The sequence below is a fragment of the Meles meles genome, chromosome 4 (genome assembly GCF_922984935.1).
Source record: "Meles meles chromosome 4, mMelMel3.1 paternal haplotype, whole genome shotgun sequence".
Taxonomy (NCBI): domain Eukaryota; kingdom Metazoa; phylum Chordata; class Mammalia; order Carnivora; family Mustelidae; genus Meles; species Meles meles.
In genome coordinates this window covers 25,164,524-25,184,710 of record NC_060069.1, presented here as the reverse complement: position 1 = coordinate 25,184,710, position 20,187 = coordinate 25,164,524, and the positions used below count along the sequence as shown (strand labels likewise).

Genomic DNA, 20,187 nt, shown 5'->3' with positions numbered 1-20,187 from the left:
GAGAGGCCCAAGACAGAGAGTGTGCTGACTGCCCACGTCAGCTGTGGCTTAGGAAAGATGGAAACCTCCTCTGTGTGGCCAGTGGGAGTGTATCCAACTCAAGCTTCTCCCCAGCTGTGCCTCAGTTTCCCTGAAGCAAGCGCAGAAACACCACTGATGATGAGTGGACAATGAATGATACCACAAGGGGGTGTCCAGCCTTTCCGAGCCAGGTCAACTGTCTGTTCCTTTGGAAAGCCACCCACCCGCAACCCATCCTACAGTGCTCCGGTCCCTCTGGCCTTGATTTTCAAACACGAGTACTGTGAGACAGGCTTTTCCAAGAGCATTTAACCCTGCTCTGCTGGTGAGTTTCCAGAAGGAAAGGGATTTTTGGTTCTCCTTTAGTTCTGTAACAAAGCTTTTCTTTTATTTGCTATACTGGATTTAGAGTCAGAAGGTGGGATCTTCTGACCCTTATCAATGGTACTGCTTTGCTGAGGGGCTTTAAGTGAATACCTTGACTTCTCTGTTCAAATCCTCTATTTGTAGCAATCAGTGCTTCTCAACCTGGGTTCCACCACAGAACCATGTGGGGATTTTTCCAAGCAATACTGATGCCAGGGCCCTACACCAGAGCGAATGATTCAGAACTTCAGGGGTTTGGCTCGGGCGCTGGATTATTTTAAAAGCTCCCCAGATGATTCTTATGTGTAGCCAGAAGTAGAAAAAAAAGTAAATAAATAAGGTTCGGGAAAGGATTTATTCTGTATGGCGCAAAGAACTAAACAGGAACAAACTTGGGGGTTAGAGAAAACGGACAGTCCCAGAGAGAGGAAGGAGGGCAGGCTGTTTCGCAGCTTGGTCTGGCTGCTAGGAAAGTCGCAAAGGGCATTATAACAGAACATTTTAATCAGTGTATATATCTTTTATATATCCCTTTTTAAAAAAAAAGATTTTCTTTATTTGAGAGAAAGAGAGGGAGCATGAGCAGGGGGAGGGGCAGAGGCAGAGGGAGAAGCAGGCTCCCCACTGAGCGGGGAGCCCAATGCAGGGCTTGATCCCAGGACTTTGGGATCATGACCTGAACTGAAGGCAGACGCTTAACCGACTGAGCCACCCTGGAGCCCCTCAAGTGATTTTCTTATGTGACTCAAACTCTAATAATGTTTTGGGATGAGGCAGGAATCATCAACATAATTGGTGTCAAGGTATTTGGTTGCTATTGCACAAATTCTCCTTGGAAGTTCATTTTTAGCTTAATTTTTTAGTAAGAGTTTTACAAATTTCTATCTTTTTAAAGGGTGGAAATCCTTTACTAATCACCAAGGGCACAATAAGTTTGAAGGAAGATCTGTCCAAAGACCTGAGGAGAAGATTTCTTGAGAAAGCTGAATTTTTTAAAGGGCTTTCATGGCAAAATGAATAATGATTTCAGAAAAGTCAAACCTAAGAAAGTGTATCTCCCTTTAGATAAATTACCAATGAAATCAGTAAGATAAATAGTTCCTTAAATCAGAGTTAACAGTTGTGGATAAGCCTTTCCATCATAAAATCTCCAAGTTAAATAGATACAACACAAAAAAATAACTTTTAAGTCAATATAGTCCTACAATTTAATTTCTCTTCCTAGTCTCTGATTTTTTTTCTTTCTTATGCCATTTAGATACTAAGCACTACCCATGTACCACATCTGAAGAAGGACCATCTCTGAGATGTTCAAAATTTGGATATTTTTCTAAATATAATTACATCTGCTTTAACAGGAAACAGTATATACAAATTACCATTTTTTAAAAGATGACATAAAAAGGTAGCCCTCTAGCAGATTTACTATGGCATCCCTTTTATTTTTTATTTATTTTTTTTTAAAGATTTTTTATTTACTTATTTGACAGAGAGAGATCACAAGTAGGCAGAGAGGCAGGCAGAGAGGCAGGCAGAGAGAGAGGGAAGCAGGCCTGCTGCTGAGCAGAGAGCCCGATGCGGGACTCGATCCCAGGACCCTGAGATCATGACCTGAGCCGAAGGCAGCGGCTTTAACCACTGAGCCACCCAGGCGCCCCTATGGCATCCCTTTTAAATAAGAAGTACACAAAAAGGTAACTGAAATCTATTCTAATTTGAAGGTCTCTCCACTTCCCATATAAATTCATGAACCCAGTCATTCCTTAAAGAAGCTGATCTCTTCTGGGAAATTTTCACAGAGGTAGAAGGATCAGAATTATCCTTAATCCCAAGTCCACTGGAAAATAATCCTGATGAATAATGGTGGAAAAGAGGAGAAAGAAGTCCATACTGTTTTGGGAGCTGATTTAACCTGTTTCCTTAACCAAAATGGAGTAAACGACATCATGACTCAACTTCCCTTTTGATGCTGTGGGGGAAATGGCATTTTATAGAACAAATTGCAGGCAGGCAGGAGTCACCAGTTACCTTCATGTGGCTGGCAAACAATTGCAGTTTCTGCTCATCAGGTGATTCTTTACCATCGCCTTTGAAAATGTCAGTCAAATAAGAAGGCTTTGCTACTCCTCAAGATATAAGTTCTCTTATATAAAAGTAATTTAAATAAATCCTAGATGTCTGTGTTTCTTCTGTTCTGCCAGTCAAAACAATCGTGTTCTTCTCCAAATCTTTACTCAGACATTCATCTTTAAGAAGTTCTGGGAAAGGAAGCCAAAGACAACACTTGACCTCTAGGCCTATATGGCGAAGACACACCCTTCCTGTGTAAAGACATCCATCTCCCTGATCATGTGAAGGACCTTGAAGCTCTGGAGAAGAGCAAAAGGACAGGACTGTGGCAACGACCACAGTCTTTTATAAATGGTAACCTGTGTCTACTGGTAGGCATGACACGACCCTCAAAAAGGCAGACCACACAGTGTGTAGAAGAAAAACTGCCCCACAAGAAAAGGAGAAAAAGAAAAATGACTCATTACATAGCCTTGAACTCTAGTAAGACTCGAGGACAAAGCCCTCAGAGAAGTGTGTCTTGAAGGAGGGAATTCTCCCGTCCTCAATATGGTTTCCGATTTTTGAGGCAAAGAACAGGGCTTCTGATGTGAACCCTACCATGCCCTCTATTACAAGTTAGCTACGGAAATATAAAAACACAATAGGACCGTAGTGTTTGTCTTCCATTTACCTAGAAAATAAGGCAGCAAGGGAGCTTGAGATCAGAAAATGGTAAAATGACAGAAACACAAATTTGTGAGTCTTTACAATGCCTCAGATGGTTTCATCTTTCTGGGCTTCCGTTTCCATATTATCTGTAAAACAGGGTAATTATACCTACTCAGAGGGTTGTTTCCAAAATTAAATATGACATCCAGGTGAAAGAGTTTACATAAAACACTCTATTAACATAAAGGACTATTAAAAAATTATTATAGCCAGACATGGTCAACATGTTTTCTTCAAAGTTATCACACCAGCCTTTTTTCCTACCGGTGCTCTTTCCCCCCTAAGCCTCCAAAAGAATAAAGTTATTCAAATCCCTGCTCTTTTCTGTTTTCCTGACACTAGTTTTTTAATCTGCCTGGACAGGCTGGCAAATGACTATTTTTACGATGTTTGTTGTGCTTTTCATATTCATTTAACAGCCATTTTAACAACAAGGGACATTTTATATGTTCCCAGGAGATATGTGCCAGAGGGGGCTGTGGGCAGAAATGTTCACAAACATCTGGACCTTCCACTGCAGCCCTGGTCACTGCTGATAAAGGGCACACAAGTGGCTGCTTTCAGCTACCGCCGCCAGCCCCTTCACTGGCTCTAAACTTCAAGGCACTTCCATTCGGAGAGCACAAGTGCCACGGTGGGCTCCACGGTCACTTCCTGTGACTGGGAAGAAGCGACACGGGACCAGTTTTTCCCAGGATTTTCAGGGACTCCCTCTCAAGACTCTCTTTTCTCATTATTATTACCGTTAATATTAACTGAAGTATTAACTTGACATTATACATTAGCTTCAGGGGTACAACAGAGTGATTTGACAGTTGGCACCTGACAAAATGCTCACCATGACTTGCTTTAACATAAATTTCGTTAAAGTACTGATCGTACATTGTGTCAAAGGTCAAGGTGAAGAGTCCCCTTCCAGAACGTAAAGATGAATGTCTGAATCAAAGTAGAGAGAGAAAAACAAAACTGTCTGGACTGGCAGAATATGAGTCACACAGACATCTACCATTCAGTCAGTCGCTTTTTTTTTTTTTTTTAAGATTTTTCTTTATTTATTCGACAGCACAAGTAGGCAGAGAGAGAGGGGAAGCAGGCTCCCTGCTGAGCAGAGAGCCCAATGCGGGGCTCAATCCCAGGACTCTGGGATCATGATCTGAGCTGAAGGCAGAGGCGTAACCCACTGAGCCACTCAGGCGCCCCAGTCAGTCACTTTTAAGAAGGAGTTATACCTTGAGGAGTAACAAAGCCATTAAGCTTGGAGTACAGGTAACTGTAGTTCCAACAGTTATTCAAAAAGTAAAAATGGGACTATCAAGAAACCAGGTTCCTTCCCTGGCCCTGAAGATACCATAAGTATTACATTAATAAGCTGGTAGCTGGTAACAGGAGACACTATTGAGTTTGGCCAAACGCTTCACACAGCGCTGCATAAGTGATTACGTAATGGCCACAAACATCCTCACCAACGGCATCATCGAAATCTTGAAAGAGAAATGTTTTCAGCAGTTCTGAAAGCTAACCAACAGTGCATCAAATTAAAAATATTCTATCTCGACCATTTCCCTTAAGTGCCACAGAATATTAAGACAGAAAATTCTTGTTTCATCTCCTTATTCCCCAAGATAGTACAGATAGGGCATTGTTAGTCCATGCCTAAGTAATGTTATGAAGTCAGGGGAGCTCCCCAATTTCCCTGGAAGAGGGGCTCCCTGGGTGACAATCCGGCTGGAAGAGAGGCAGGAGCCATGTCTGGAAACTGTGCGTTAAAGTCAGGAGTCACCTTTGCAACAGGGGATGTCTTCCTCAGGCAGGTAGAAAGGTGTCTCCCAACGCTCTCCATTGCACCTAGACCTCTTCGTTCAACTACCCCTTCTCCAACTATCCCAGTGATAGGAGATAATCTACAATTCATTAAAAAATGAAAGGCAGGCGTGGCAAAAAAAAAAAAAATCTTCTGAGTCAGATAATATGATTTACTTTATGACTTTTTTGGGCGCCTACAGGCATAATACGTTGGGTCTTCTACAAAAGATGTACACACAAGAGGAGAGATGAATCAAAGGCAGTCTGTGACGGAGGGAAAAGCAACAGGCCTTAACACCCACAGACTGCAGCTCACCCAAATTCACAGAAGCTAAAGACTGAAGGCACAGGGAACCTCCTCTGCAAAGAGAAATTTACACGCATCAGATCATTCAAAATTTCCCACAAGCCCATTGTTCCCTCAATGTGGCTTTATTATAAATGACAAAGCCCCTGATGACACACTTGGTGGTGAGAAGGTAAACAGTCGGGGGGGAAAAAAAAAGCATATACAAATTTAAATATAAATACATAAATAGAAATATAAATTATTTATATATGTGTGTGTGCGTGTGTGTGTGTGTATGTGTGTGTGTGTGTATAACCTATAATCCCATCTTGGATTTATAAACAGTTTCTCTGGCCTTTAAAAGTAATGAATTCTAAACAGCAACAATGTTTCAGCGAGAACACACAGTGAGTGCTGGGGAAGAATCAGACGGAAGATTCTCCCTTAAAGAATTTTCATTCTAAGGGGCACATGCATACAGGCACACATGAAGAGCCACCTGAGTGTGGAAGCCAGGCCTATTGGTGAGGCTGTGAAGAGGAAAAAGGAGGGATATCTGACTGGAATGACTAGCTGAAGAGCCAAGAGAGGAAATGGCATTTACTCAGGTGTTGTTTTAGCATGTGGAGGATTGTAGGACATGGGTAGAGAATGGGAAATTTGGGATAACAGTCACCACTTAGAAAATCTAAAAGCAGAAGGATGTGTGAGGATGTCCAGTTCAAAGGGAACTAGGGCCTGAGACATGTACAAGATCAGAAAGGGAAAAGGGGGAGAGGCCTGGCCTCATTCATGCATGGAATCATCTAACTGGTCCTGGGACCCCAAGATGCATCTTAAGCAACAAGGATATTGACACAGCCCCTGACCTCAAGGAGAAAGTCAGGGCCGTGTAATCAGTCACCTGGGATCCACAGAGAAGATCATGGAATGCTCGCTATCAGGAGCCAGCTATTCAAAATGTTACCTGGGGAGAAGATTTAACCGATGGCCATGGATATGTATTAAAGAGAAAAGGGACGAAGGGCATCCATAGGCAGAAACCAAAGAGCTTCTTAAACCAGACAGAAAACACGAGTTCAGACTCGCATTGTGGTAGCATGATTTAAGAGTAAAAATGAAACCAAGTGGTTATGTATTTCATGTAACAGCATTCCTGTTGTAAAAATTTGTCTGATTACGAGATTCTAGGTAATAAGATTTACAGTTATTATGATGAATAAGTTGAGATTTGATGCAAAAGGCAGCAACATGAGATACAGGTTTCTATGGAAAGTTTTTTCTGTTTCTTGTTTTTGTTTTTTTTTTGCCAAGTACAGTTACAGTGTCAGAAGGAAAAAAAATAGGTAATAAAATTATTTGAAAAAAGTCAGAAAGAGGTGTGAGAACTGATTGTTGTTACTGGCTGAGACCAATAATTCTTAAAGGCAAAAGTAACAGAGGTGCAAAAAATTGCCTTATGGTGAATAAAATACCAATCACCGAAAAACCCACTGATAGCATGATCAGAACAGACTAAAAAAATGCTGATGGATTCGAGAAAAATTCAATGAGTTCTCACTCAGCTCAAGGCAAAAGACATAAATCTTTTTAATGCCGAAGAGTAGAACCATGTCCTGAAAAACAGTCCTGGCATTAATTCATTAATTTGTTGGGTACATACTTTGTATACAGCACAGTGCTACATGCTTTAAGAAACACCAAGGTATAATAACTCTTAATTAAGGCCTACAAACGGTAAGGCCGTCTATGATTAAATGCCTAATGAGTAAACATGTTAAATGTTATGGGTTCAGCAGAGAAACGGATCTCTAGAATCTACAGTTTTGGGTCAAGGGAAAGAACCATGGAAGATGTTTTGGGTAAACAGACAGGATAAAACTGACTCACTAATTGACTTGACTTGCTGTCAGAGCGTTAGCTTCTGCTAGCTTCAGTGTGTTAGTTACATACAGTTAAAAGGGGGCCTTGTAGCTAGGGAGGAGTCAAAACACCCTCATAATATTAGAAACTACTCTCCCTGGAATCCTTGTCTTCCTTAGGGACAGAAAGAAGTGTGATCTGATTCACCAACACTACTGCAGGTCCTTTGATTCCTCTGTGGAAGATGCTTTAAGGCTACTGGGGCAGCGTGTCGCAAACTTCAGGGCATATGTATATGAATCACCTGGGGATCTTGTTAAAATGCTGGTTCTGAACGGGCCCAACATTCTGCATTTGCAGTAATTCTTAGTGATGCAGGTGCTGCTGGTCTCTGGACCACCCCCTTTGAGTAGCAAGGTATTAAACATCTTCAGCTACTGTTATCAGGGGATGATATGAAAGCATCGTGTTGGGGTCAGAATGCTTGAGCTCCAGATCTGAACCTCAGTGCCTATTCTAACTCATGATCGGTAGATGTTAAGTGAGGCTCATGAAGGGGTGAGAAGTTGGAACAAGCAGGACTTCCCAGAGGTGATGGAAAACAGAAAACAGCAAAAAGGAAGAGACTGGCTGGTCTGGGACTCCTTGGGATAAATAGGTGATAAGAGAGGCAATACAAATTATATAATTAATTAAATTAATTAGAATAATAAATTAATAATAAATTAAATAGAAACTATAAGAATAAAAGAGTGCCCAGAAAGGGCTGCGATTGTTAGAAACTGTTTTACAACAATGTAATTTTAGGGATTCCGGAATAGTGAATGCACAATGCAACTGCCGGTTGTTGTAATGGTTGTTTTTCCTTTTCACACATCTGAGGTCAAATTTTATCATTGTTTTCCCCAATGCAATGCGTTTTGGAGAACAAAACATAAAAGTGATATGAAGTAACAAGATAGTCATTCAAAGCAATAGTTAGATTTCTCCTCTGTGCTAACTGGTGTATGCAGACCATACAGAAATGCAATTATGGGGCTCACAGCTACTCCCCTGCCGAAAAAAGCAGTCTGCAATCTGCCAATCTGTAGCAAATTCTGTCTTTTCTGAGAATATTTTAAGAAAAGTGGTGGACAGATCTTTGAAAGGCAAGAGAAGACTAATTATATTTAGACAAGTTTTTCTTTTCCCAAAAAACATAGAAGCTCCTTTAGGACTTTCTTTTCCTAGACACAGCAAAGCATTTCATAATTCTCTTCCTCAGGAAAAGCCTTCACAGATTCTTCAACCAATTCAGAGGAAGGGGAGAATGAGAACACCATAATTAACAAAAGAGAAATGGCATTACCACCAAAACCAAATAAGCCTTTTTTTTTTTTTTTTTTTTTTTTTTTCAGCAAGGAAGAAGTGTTAGCTCAAGTAAACATGCTATTTAGTTGGGGTGTATGCTCAGGCACCTGTACCAGGAAATTTTCAAAATAACTACGGTTTCGTTCTCTTTTTTCTCCAACAAACTCCAAGTGGATGTTTGCAGTATGTATCTGCTCTGTCCTGGTATGACTTTTGAGTTTTCTACTTCGATTAGTTAAGGATTATGTTTTTACATCAATTTCAATGGTTTCCTCCACTAAAGCTATGAAATGAAACATTTCAGAACAGAAAAAAACTGGAAATCTCATCTAGTTCAACTCTTGCCACTGTACCTAGACAAAAATGAGAACCAGTGAGGCTAAGGAACTTGGCCAGATCACCCAGACACCTTGGTTGCCAGTATAACAAGCTTTAGTCTTCACCAGCTCTCTTGTAGGCAGAGTCTTCATCTCAAACTAAGGGTCAGATCTGGGTTTCATTCAAGATCGAGGTTCTGCGACAATTACATATTGACAACTTCTCGACTTGGCATGGGGCCTCTGAACTAGGAGAAAAAATGAAGGGTTTAGCTAAACCTGGAAAAAGAAGTTTGAGTTTGGTGATGTAACAAGGCAGACTTCAGTCTCTGTATGGGGGTGGGTGGTAGAAGAGGAGGCATTTCTATTTCTTTTTCTAGGCCAAAAAGCAAATCCTACTATTAAGCATAGATTTGGGTCTTGTGAATGTTGAAGCTTTTAAATTTCAGGGGCACCCTAAGAAAAAGAATATAAAAATTAAGAATAGAAATTAAGGTATGAAAGTGAATACTTGAAGTTTAAAATGTCATCTTACAAATTGCAAATTTTAAAAAGCTGCAAATATCACAAACATAAAATTTGAAAAGAAACAATTATTTTTATTAATTAACTGCCTGACATACCTCTGAGATATTTTTACTACCCTTTTTGATTGCATACTCTTTGATTGCCTCTTCCAATGATATTTTGTAATAGTCTCTAAAAAGAGAATCGAAAAATAAATCAGTCTTTCCCCTAGAACTGTTGATCCGAATTTGTAATTTATTTCTGAATAGCTTGGGAAAAAAGTTTCAGCTTCATCATTCATTTTAAGTGGTATACTATAAATGTTCTGAATTGCCTCTAAATTTGGGAAAACCTCTATCAAGTTCCTTTTATATGGTGAGCTATAATATTCAAGGCACAGCAAGATTTCTTAAATATTCTTGGACTTGATTGACACTCACTAACCACATTGCTAGTCTCCCTTCCAAAGCCAGGAGATGGGTCTACACCAGGCATAAGCCTTAAAAGTTATATTCCATTCACTTATGGTGAATCCACCTTGGCATACTATATATATCCCCCCACGTATTCATGCATCCTTTAATTCCCCCAATCCTTCCAAACAAAGGTTTAGTTTTGCTCAGAATACCTAAAAATTCCTTGATGGCATAAATACGCCACGATTTGTCAAGTGATGTATATATTTCATTCTCCCGTTGAGGTCACAAGATAGGCATGACGTTTGATTACCTGGTGTAGGAATCAAACATTATTTTATTTAGCTAAAGAAATTAAATGGGATAATAAATGAAAAACATTAAAGCATTAGAAATATGTTGGATATTACCGTTATTTTTCTTAACCTCTATGTTCTCCCACCACCCATGCTACAATAGAGAACAGTTTATGTCAACTGAGATGACCTAGACTCAGTACAGTATGTAGTATAACAATTGAAGGCCAGGTCCCTAGACCAGACCATCTTGGTTCCAATCCCAAAATAATCACTTGATAACAGGGAAGCCTGTGCTAAGTTTTCTAAACTCCAAAGTGCTTATAATGAGTATTATAAAATCTACCTCTTGGAATTGATTTGAAGGTTAACTAAAGAGAGGAAGTGTTCAGCACGATCTAGGGAGTGGAAGATCTCGGTAAGTGGGCTCCAGACATTAGTGGGAAACTGGTCCAATAAGACTCAAGAATGAAGCTTCCTCAAGAGAGGGACACAGCTCCCCGGGAGCATGAGGCCAATTCAATTTCCCTACATGGAAAAGTTTCATGGAGTTTTAGGATGACCCCTCGTCATCCACAAAGCAGCGGAGTGAGTTTCCTCCGAAGTCAGTGAATCCTCTAATGATTTACAGCTTTCGCAGATAAGACCTGTTGTGGCATAGGCTCAGAGCATGCACCTGACCACATATTTTCCTTCGAAACATTCATGTTTGTTCTGCCAACTCCCTGGCTCTCTAAAATGCATAGTTTTGACAACCTTATACCTTTTATAGTGTCAGAAGGGCTTTTTACTTCTTAACACTGTTCTAATGTTCTTGTTTTCCTTACAGAGGCTTGAGAAGGCCATGGATCACTCAAATAAATATTTACAATAGCAGAAAAAACATCCAGAGAAGTTTCACCTTGCCCTAGTGTTCCCAATACATGTAGGAAATGGCAATACAGCACTGGGAAATCTTTAAAAAAAAAAATGTGTTAAGTGAAATAACAGACAAGACAAGCTAAATTAATAGAACTAAGGTTTCCTTCAAGAAAATACAAACTATGAAAAACTGAATTTCTCAAAGAAGATACAATGTTATGATTACAGAAGGAGTCTTAGCTTTTTTGCTAATGACCAGTCTCTCCAGAAAGAACAGAATACAATCAGCAAAAACCAATCTGGTGCCCCACACCTCTGCAAGGGAATCGTGTTCCAACGGCACTAGAAGACCCAGGGTGAGGGCAAACAGAGGCCCATATACCAAAGATCAAAATATTGGAAATTTATAAATCAAGTGGAGAAACTGTCCCATAAAATAGGTTTTGTCCTACCTTGACTGACAAATGTATCTTTGTAATACTTTGGAAGGCCTAGTATAATTCTGAAACTCTTGAACTACTTAAGTCCCTTTCTGGAACTGGGTGCTTTGGGTTAAACACTGTCCGAGGCCTGGCCAGTAATACCTTCCTCTTTCCACTGCCTGCTCCATCCTGTATCAAGTGGGGCCTTGTAAGATATGCATGGACACCCAAATTGTAACACATCCCTGCACACACCCCACACATACACAGCTCCCCCCTAGCCACCCCTTAGATGCACAGAGGTACCCAAAGGTCCATATAGCCTGTAAAAGTTAACCCAGGGCTATTTGGACAGTGAAGTGTTGTTCCCAGGTACCTGAAATGTGATCTAAAAAAGGGAGGGGTTTGGACTCAGAGGCCCAGAGTCTTCTTACCCCATGGACGGGGGTCTGACTTGAGAAGACCAAAGGCAGTGCCCTCTAAGATCCAGAGCAGAGGCCCCTTTTGCCCACATAGTAGGCCTATATATTAATTGAACTGAAAAAATTGGGGGGGGGGATCTCATCATAAAAGAAGAAAGAAAAGAAAAGAAGAGAAGGAGAAAAGGGAAAGAAGGGAAGGAAAGGAAGAAAAAGAAAAGAAAGGAGAAGAAAGAAAGAAAGAGAGAGAGATAGAGAGGCATGTCTTGACAGCAAACAGCCTTTCCCACCTATATCCTCATATCCTCAGAAGTCATGGGCATTTACTCAGCAACTAAACCCATTCTAATGAACTAAGCTTCAGTCCTGTAAACAAAACAAAGATATTAGGGAACCCTTAGAAGCCTAAAGGGGAGACCTTGAGTTGACTACATCTAAGGAGGCAATAGCTTCCTGTTGAGTGCAGGACCTAAAAAGCTGATCACAGCAAGTAAAAGGCCAGATCCTATCACAAGGAGAAGAATCTTAACCACCTACAAGTTTTCAAATTAGTGGGACCTCAAAAGTCAAGTCATCCCATCTGCCTCTGTTATGTTGGATAAATTCTGTTCTTTCTGCCCTCACCAACAGTTGTTTGAGACCTGTACACAGATGCTGGTCCTACGTGCTTGGAATGTGGGATGTATAATACAACAGCTTTGAAAACGGTGCTTGTCCCACTGCTGCAAATGGTCGAACCATGGGGTCACATGAGGTGGGTCCCGCCACCAGGACTCTGTGATCAGACTAGGAAGAGTAGAGAGAGTTTCCTTCTAAAGAGATGGCCTTATCTTGATTTTCTATGGTACAGAGATACTCAGGAAGGAGGCAGATCACGCAAGCCAAGCAAATCGTGAAATCAGGAGCACTGAATTGATGGTATCAGATGGTAAATTTCCCCTTCTCAAACATGAGGACTCCTTACCCCCTCCCTAACTTCCATCTCAACATAGGTGCTCACAGATGGACTATGAAAGAGCCTCGCTGAATGCAAACAGGGTAAGCTGAGAACGCACGCACACGCATGCACGCACGCCCACACACACGCACACACACATGCACGCATGGGCAAACCTCAAGAGACCTTGAGCAGACCCCACCTTCCCCATCCAGAAATAAAGTTAATAAAACTTATCTTGGAGGCTTCTTCTGAAGATTAAATTAGATAAGTCATGTCAAGCAGCGGGCTCCGAGCAGATTTTCAAATGTTGGTTTCCCTTCCCCCCCCCACCCCCCGGCTCCTCCCTGAGAGGAGCCAGTGTGCCTGCTCAGCATTCTAAACCCTTCTGACACGCCAGGCAGGGAGGGAGACTCATCGTATTGCCTCGGTCAGAAGCAACACACACCTGGGGAGCAAAACGTGACATGAAAAAGAGGTAGCACAAACTAAGTGGTGAGTGTGCTCACCCCTAGTGCATATCTGCTAAGTCATTTCCACTGAAAATCATGTGTTAATTCGGCCGAAGCTACACGCGAGGAGCTGGAGGGCAGAAGCTAACAAGGTGACAGAGTTATGCCTTTATGTGGAAATTGGCTAAATAATGCCATGCTCTAGCCAGGAAGTATGTTTCCTCTGCACCCTATTTTAAACTGTTTTGGTGGTTTGCATCAGACCTAAATAATACCCACACTGCTCTGCAGCAGACAGAAGCTGCCACAGGACCACACTTCCCTTCGACAGACTCTGCTTCACCGCTTATAAACCCAAACATCAAACCCTGATGAAAAAAGAAACTTAAAAGCTAAATTTAGATTTTCAGCACTTCATTTTTAACAAAAGTCTCCTTTCGACAACCTTCTAGAGAAGAAAAAGAGACTGAGAGAGAGAATTCAGTATTTACTGGAAAATTTCTTTGGTGAAACCCTAAAGTTTTGGAATGGCTTAGAATGTCTTACACCAATTCAAAATGTATAGCTAAAGGGACTGCATGAGAACTTTCCAGCATGTTTGTCAGAAGTTGAAGCATCTTTTTCCATATCTCATCAGAATAAAAAAAAAAAAAAAACACCAATTACCTACTATAAAAGCAGCCAAACTGCTTACTTAGATCAGAGCCAAAACTACTCTAAGTTAGAGTAGTTAACTACTCATAGTAGTTAACTAGTAGAGTAGTTAACTAGTAGCTTAGTTAACTACTCTAGTCAAACTACTAGTAGTTAATTACTCTACTAGTTAACTACTAGGGTAGTTAACTTCTCTAATTTAGAGTTACTACTAGTAGTTAACTACTCTACATTAAGTTAGTAAAAGGAAGATTTTACTATTCAGAGCAAACTCTCAATAGATAAGGGCTGCCTGACTGTTAAAATGCTTGCTCTGGATTGTACCAGGAGCTCAGCTCAATGTTTCCTGGGTGCTAGGTGATGTTTCTGGTCCTTCCAGAAACCCTGGATATGGAGACATTAATAAGACACGCCTCCTGCCTTTGAGAGGCTTGATTGGCAAGGGAGTCATGTAAAGATGTAATTTCGGCTATTGTTATGAGCTAAATGAGAGGCCTGTCCTCAGGAGGGGATGTTCAGCTCAACCACTAGGCATTCAAAGGGGTTTCCTTGGGCAGATGACACTTAAATCTGAAAGATGAGGGAAAATTATTCAGGTGGTAGAAGTTCCAGAATGACAGCAGCTTGAACAAAGGCACTACTAAGCTGCTCAGGGAATGTGTATGTAGGATGACCAGGATACAGTGGGAAAGTGTGAGCCTTGGTGGGATGAGAAATCTCAGAATCAAATGGCAACCAGGTCATGGAGGATCCTATTGAGGCCTGAATTCGGAGTTTGAAATAATAATGAAAGCTGGCATTTACTATGTGGCAGGCACTGGGCTAAGCACTTCAAAGCATTATTTCATTTAATCTTCATCATAACTCCAGAATCCCCATTTTACAAATGGATATGGGGGTTAGAGAAGGAAGGGGACTGTGTCCCCTTACACAGCCAGTAAATGGAAGCTGGGTCTGGAACCCAGGAGGCCTCTATTCCAAAACTCGTATCTCGAAGCTTCTCCTCAAAAGAAAGATTAGATGGGCACATTGGGTCCACCACACCAGCCACAGAATGGACGACTGGGGCGGGGGCCTATAACATGGCAGGCATAGAAAAGAACAGATGAACAAAAAGGAAGACATTCAGAGGGACTGCGAAAAAAACGTTCATCTTGCTCCCCTCCGAGTACATTCAACAACCAACAGCTTTTGTAAAGGGGGAGTCTAGAAAATAAACCACCAGTATTCATTAACGCTCCCAAGCACACAGGGTTAAACTATGTGTCCTGGTCTTTGCCCTCCCATATGTTCAACTGTCTTACTCATTTGGGATAGTGTCTCCAGGTCTGATTCTCCTGCCTGGTGCAAGGAGATGCTCTATAGATACGCTGAGAAGGACCAATTAGTAATAGCTGCTTTTTACAGTGGCACCAATGAGGTGTCATTCTTAATTGGAAAAATGGGGTTAAAAAATAAAGAAAAATTTTAAAAGTTGTGTTGATAACTAAGGATTGGAAAACTCAAATGGAAATCATGTAGCAGTTGAGGCAGCTACACAGACAATAATAAGGACTCATCACCATGGGGTGCTACCTTATAAAAAGGCAATAAATCCAAAACAGGATTTTGTATAGACCACAACTGATGTTACTAAAGGAAGTAGCCAGGGGGGTCAAAATTTGTTTTCCGAAAAGCCATAGACCAAAGATCAAATTCTGGGCCTAGTAATCACTAGTCTCTGACCTTGACAAAAATAAATACATCATTAATATGATTTTAGGTAAGAAGTTTATCTGTATGATACTTTTACCAACACTGAGTCCTCAACAGAAATCTCTTGTTAGGTTATTTGAAAAGTACCGGCCACATTTTCCAGATCTGAAGAGTTTTCTAACATTTAAGATTTCCCCCTGAAGAGTCATTACTTAATTTGGGGCATTGAGGAAGGGTGGAGCTACAAAACAAATTTAAAAAGGCTTTAAGTACATTTCTTAGTGAAGTTTGTTCTTATACTGAAATCCTTGGCCCACTTATCAATCTATGGAACAGAAGATGGACTTTTCTGGGGGGCCTAAAAGGATGTTGCTAGGCATCTCATTTCCTCATATCTTATCACACAGGAAGATATTTTGAAAAATGTCTTGACGGTTTAGCAGTTATTTTAGAAAAATCCTGAAACTGCTTACTTATATGGAAAATAAAAATGGAATTGGAAGTAGGTTTCTCATTTTCATTATAGCTACCTTCAATCTTCTAGTATCTTTGAAAATTTAATTTCAAATGAATGCAAATTCCAAAATGATTCCTTAGTTCAAATTTGGAGACTTTAATTCCATCAAATATGAAATCTGTGGGTTGTTTAAAACTATTCAAAAGCCCAAATAAAAAGCCACTAGGCTTTTAAGTTAATTGTTTAGAAATGTGTATATAGATGAAATGAAACTGACTCATGAACTACTGAGTCTGGAATTTGAAAATTCATAAATCTTATCCTTGTAAACAAAATCTAACGAAATCAAGGTCGGCTGATCTCCTTCTTTCCTAGCTTGAAACAAAAGTTTTAATGATTTTTAACATTTTTTTTACATTTATGATGTAAATTTTTTTACATTTAATGATTTTTTAACATTTTTTTGTTTACAACAGTGTTTCTTCCTCATGCCATTCAAAACTCCCATCTCCATGCCACCTTCAAGAAGAAATGTCATTTTTAAAAAGTTCTCAATTCACTTCAAATACTCCGAGGCCTACCATTTAGAACCTGGAGCTTATTTCTTCTAGACAAACCTAAAGGTAAGTCTGTCGGTGGCCCTGGTAAATAAAGCAAGCTCCTCAGGGTGATGTACGCTATCAGAGTACCTCCAAGTCACCAAAGGGAAAGAGAGCGACAAGATGTCACAGATGAAGGGGATGTAAAGTCATCCAAATCTAACCATTTTACAGATGAGGAAGCTGAGGCCCTCAAGGTCCAAGTACTCAGTTAACCCAGGCCCCAGCTGCAGATAACCGGGTTATGCAGATCACGGCTGCCAAAAAGTAGTAACTTTTAAAGTCTCAAGGGGGTTCGGTACTTTCCATAACAAATAATTAAGAACTCAATTCTTGCATTTTTCATCTCCGAAACCGTCCAGAGATGGGGAGCTCAGGGACAGTTAGGAATTTAACCTTTCCGTTTCCCTCAAAGGACAGTTGCAGAGAACCATCACCTCCTCCGGCAAGGCAGGGCTGCCTGGCTCCAGGCAACATCTCCAGCACCCAGCACCTAGCACCTAGTGGGCACCGAGTTAATAATTCCCCGCCTGCCACCTGACAATCCCGGCTCCCTACCCTACCCACGCCCAGCCCTCGGTGGAGCTAGATAACTTTCTTTTGGAAATTGCCTGGTTCCGTGAAACTTTCATACACTGACTCGGGGCCGAGAAGCGGGCCTGGGGGAACGTGCGGCGCCTCCAGAGAGCCCAGGCTGCAATCGCGGGCCCCTGAAGGGGGTGTCAGGCCGAGAACTGAGTGGGCACGCAGCATCGCCCCGGGCCGCGGGGACCCCAGGTGCGCCAGCTGCTTTGGCGGCCTCGGCGGCCTCCGCTCCGGGCCGCGGCTCCCCAGCCTCCTTCAGATACCCAAGCAACTTCTCAAACTTCCCTTTCCGGGGGTGGGGGCTCGCCTCGAACGCGGCCGGCACAACGCCTTTCCTGCCCGCACAAAGGGGGCCCGACGTACCCCGCGCCCCTTCCCCTTTAACTTTCCTCCTCTTTTGAAAGAGAAACTCACAGCCCGGCGCCCCGGGGAGCCGCGCTGCGTGGGTGCCGCCGAGGGAACTTTCCCGTTTCCGCCCGAGCGCCCGGCGCCCGGGGCCGACTGTCAAAGCGAAGCGGGGACCCCCCGGCGCCCCGCCGAGCCCACCTGGAGGCCACTCACCCGACTTCTGAACTTCCGGCGGGATCGTGCTGGCGATGCGCGTCCACAGGATGATGTGCAGCGGCCACAGGCCCCTGAGCAGCCCCCGACCCATGGCAGCCCCCGCCGCTCGTCATAGACCGAGCCCCGAGCGCAGCGGACGGCGCCTCCCGGAGCCCCTGCTGCGCCTCCGCGCCGCGCCCTCTCGGGACCCCGCGCCGGCCGTCCGGGCAGATGCGCGGGCCAGATGTGGCGCCGCTCGCCAGCCGGGAGGGGGCCTGGAGGCCGGCAGGGCGCGGGGAGGCCCCCGGCGGCCGAGGGGAGCTGCGCAGGAGGCCGGCTCCTGCCCCTGGCGAGCGCGCGCGCGGGGGTGTCTTCGGTCGGTGAGCGCGAGTGACTCACTCAACTTCACCCGGGCGCCGCGGGGGAAACAGGAAACTCCTCGCCAACAGCTGGGCAGGACCTCTCGCCGCCCGAGAGCCTTCTCCCTCCACTCGGCTTCCAGCCCTCCTCTCTCTCCTGACTGCCAATCATGTCCCTGAGACCGGCCCCTCCGAGGGCTTTGGCAAACTTTCAGCTGCCCCCACCGCCCTCGGGAGTTCCTGGCTCCAAGTATTTGCCCCGGCGTGACTGAGGGCACGCGTTCCAGAAAGGAGCTGAACACACAAAGTGTGTACACTTCCCAGAGCACCCCAGGGAGCATCTTCCGCCTCCCCAAGACCTTCTTTGCATTGTTCCCAGGTGCTCCAGAACTGTGTTTTCCAGCTCCCAAGAGTGGATGCTGAAATCGGAGTTGTGAGCACATTTCTGTTTCAAATCGAATAGTAAGGATTGCCTCACTGAACTTTGGTTTCGGTTACATAGACACATGCCGCCACATTGTAAAATGTTTTGCTTATGGTAGGTCGAAGCCCGGAAGTTTTTTGTGGGTTTTTGTTTTGTTTTATTTTGTTTTGTTTTTAGTTTTTTGTTTTTTCTCAAACTTTACTGGGCAAAGAGACCACCTGAGTATCTTGTGAAAATGCGGGTTCTGATCCGGGACATCCATGGTGCCACATTTCTGATGCGCTCTTGAGCACTGCCTCCCTTTTGGAATTGCCTCCGCAAGGGTAAAAGAACAGCCGCCACAGAGTGACAGTGGTGGGACATTTTATGTTGAGACTGTATGGAGTATGGCAGAAAATGTAAATGGAAAGTAGCCTGGGAGTCAGCTCAGTGCCGGGGTTTGCATTCCAAACCCTGTGACAAGAGACAACACTTAGCTTCTCCTCTGTGGAAGGGGAAACAAAGGCAGCAGGACAGGATAGACTTTCAACCCTCCCTTCTTGCCAGGGTGACCAAGTTTGCCCTCAGAGATCCTGAGGTTTAAACCTTTGAGGTGTAATTATTAAAGAAGCCCCTTCTTCTTTCTCACACACCTCGGATGGGTAAGGAATTATATGCTCTTCTTACTTCCAGCTCTCAAAGACTTAAGTTCTGTAAGGGTTTGCTGGCCAGGAGATCTTCCAGTAGGCTACGCAATGAACTTCCTTTATCTGAGAGAAAGATTTGCCAAGGCAGGTGGCCAGGCTCGCTGGGAAGAAAAGCAAATAGCTCTCCTCGGAAACCCAACTCCAGAAAACGTCCCTGTATATCTAAGTATTCATTTGTTTGATCCCAGAAACTTCAAGTCTCCTCACCATTGGTCCCCCCAACACTGAGGCTGCCTCTGAAGGTCTCTTAGGAAAAGATCACTTCCCAGCTCTTGTGTTCAGGAAGGGCAGGGAAATCAGGAGCACTGGGCATTTTCTTGCTTACCAAACAACCTTGCCTTACCAAACAGGCTTCCCGCTAATGCGGGGGCCACTTTAGTCATGGTGGAGAGTTGTGCTCAAAATCTGCTTCTTGCCATTTCCTCCACTTCCACCCCGCCCGTGCCACTGTCATCCCTAGGGCGGGAGATCTCCTAACCACCCATCCCCAGTCATGGGCATTCTGGGCCCAGTCACCTAGTTTCTTAGCTAAGGGCTTAAGTCCACTTTTCAAAATGCAAACCTAATTATACCAAGCCTCTGATTAAATTCATTCAATGGCTTCCCACTGCTCTTGAGATGGAGGTTAGAAACCAGATCCTTCAATGCCCTTCCTCTCTGGTACCCTTTCACTGGGCTTCTCTTCCTCTCCAGCTGAGAGCCTTCCCCAGATGCGTAGAGCATACCCACGATTCCTCCTGCACAGAACCTTTCCCAGGGCACCCTTCCCTTTCTCCTTCCTTTCTTTTCTCTTTACCCAACCAACTTCTGGTCTTGCTTAGACCCATCCTAACTTCCTGGATGGACAAGCTTTCCCTGATCTCCCTGAATAGATCTTTTATTACAGGTTCTCTTGGCACCTTACACTTCTCATTGTTAGCACTTAGCACAGCTTTGGTTTTGTGATGATTTTGTGTCGTTCTTTCACTTTTATTCCTCTCCCCCACTCAAGTCCAACTTTTCTGAGGACAGGGATTACATTTTCCCCCTCGACTCACTGTTGTATCCTTAGTACCAAGCACATAATAGGTGTTCAAAAAATACCT

At 43.1% G+C, this 20,187-nt stretch overlaps 1 protein-coding gene across 1 annotated transcript in view; it reads right to left on the bottom strand.

Annotated features, from left to right (window-relative positions):
* Positions 1 to 18,134, bottom strand: part of TGFBR2 (transforming growth factor beta receptor 2) — an 88,643-nt gene extending 70,509 nt beyond the window's left edge. Inside the window, exon 1 of the mRNA XM_046002105.1 lies at positions 17,652 to 18,134. Coding sequence (XP_045858061.1) covers positions 17,652 to 17,745 — 94 coding nt within the window. The 5' untranslated portion in view covers positions 17,746 to 18,134. The remainder of the gene's footprint in view (positions 1 to 17,651) is intronic.
* Positions 18,135 to 20,187: the final 2,053 nt, after the last annotated feature.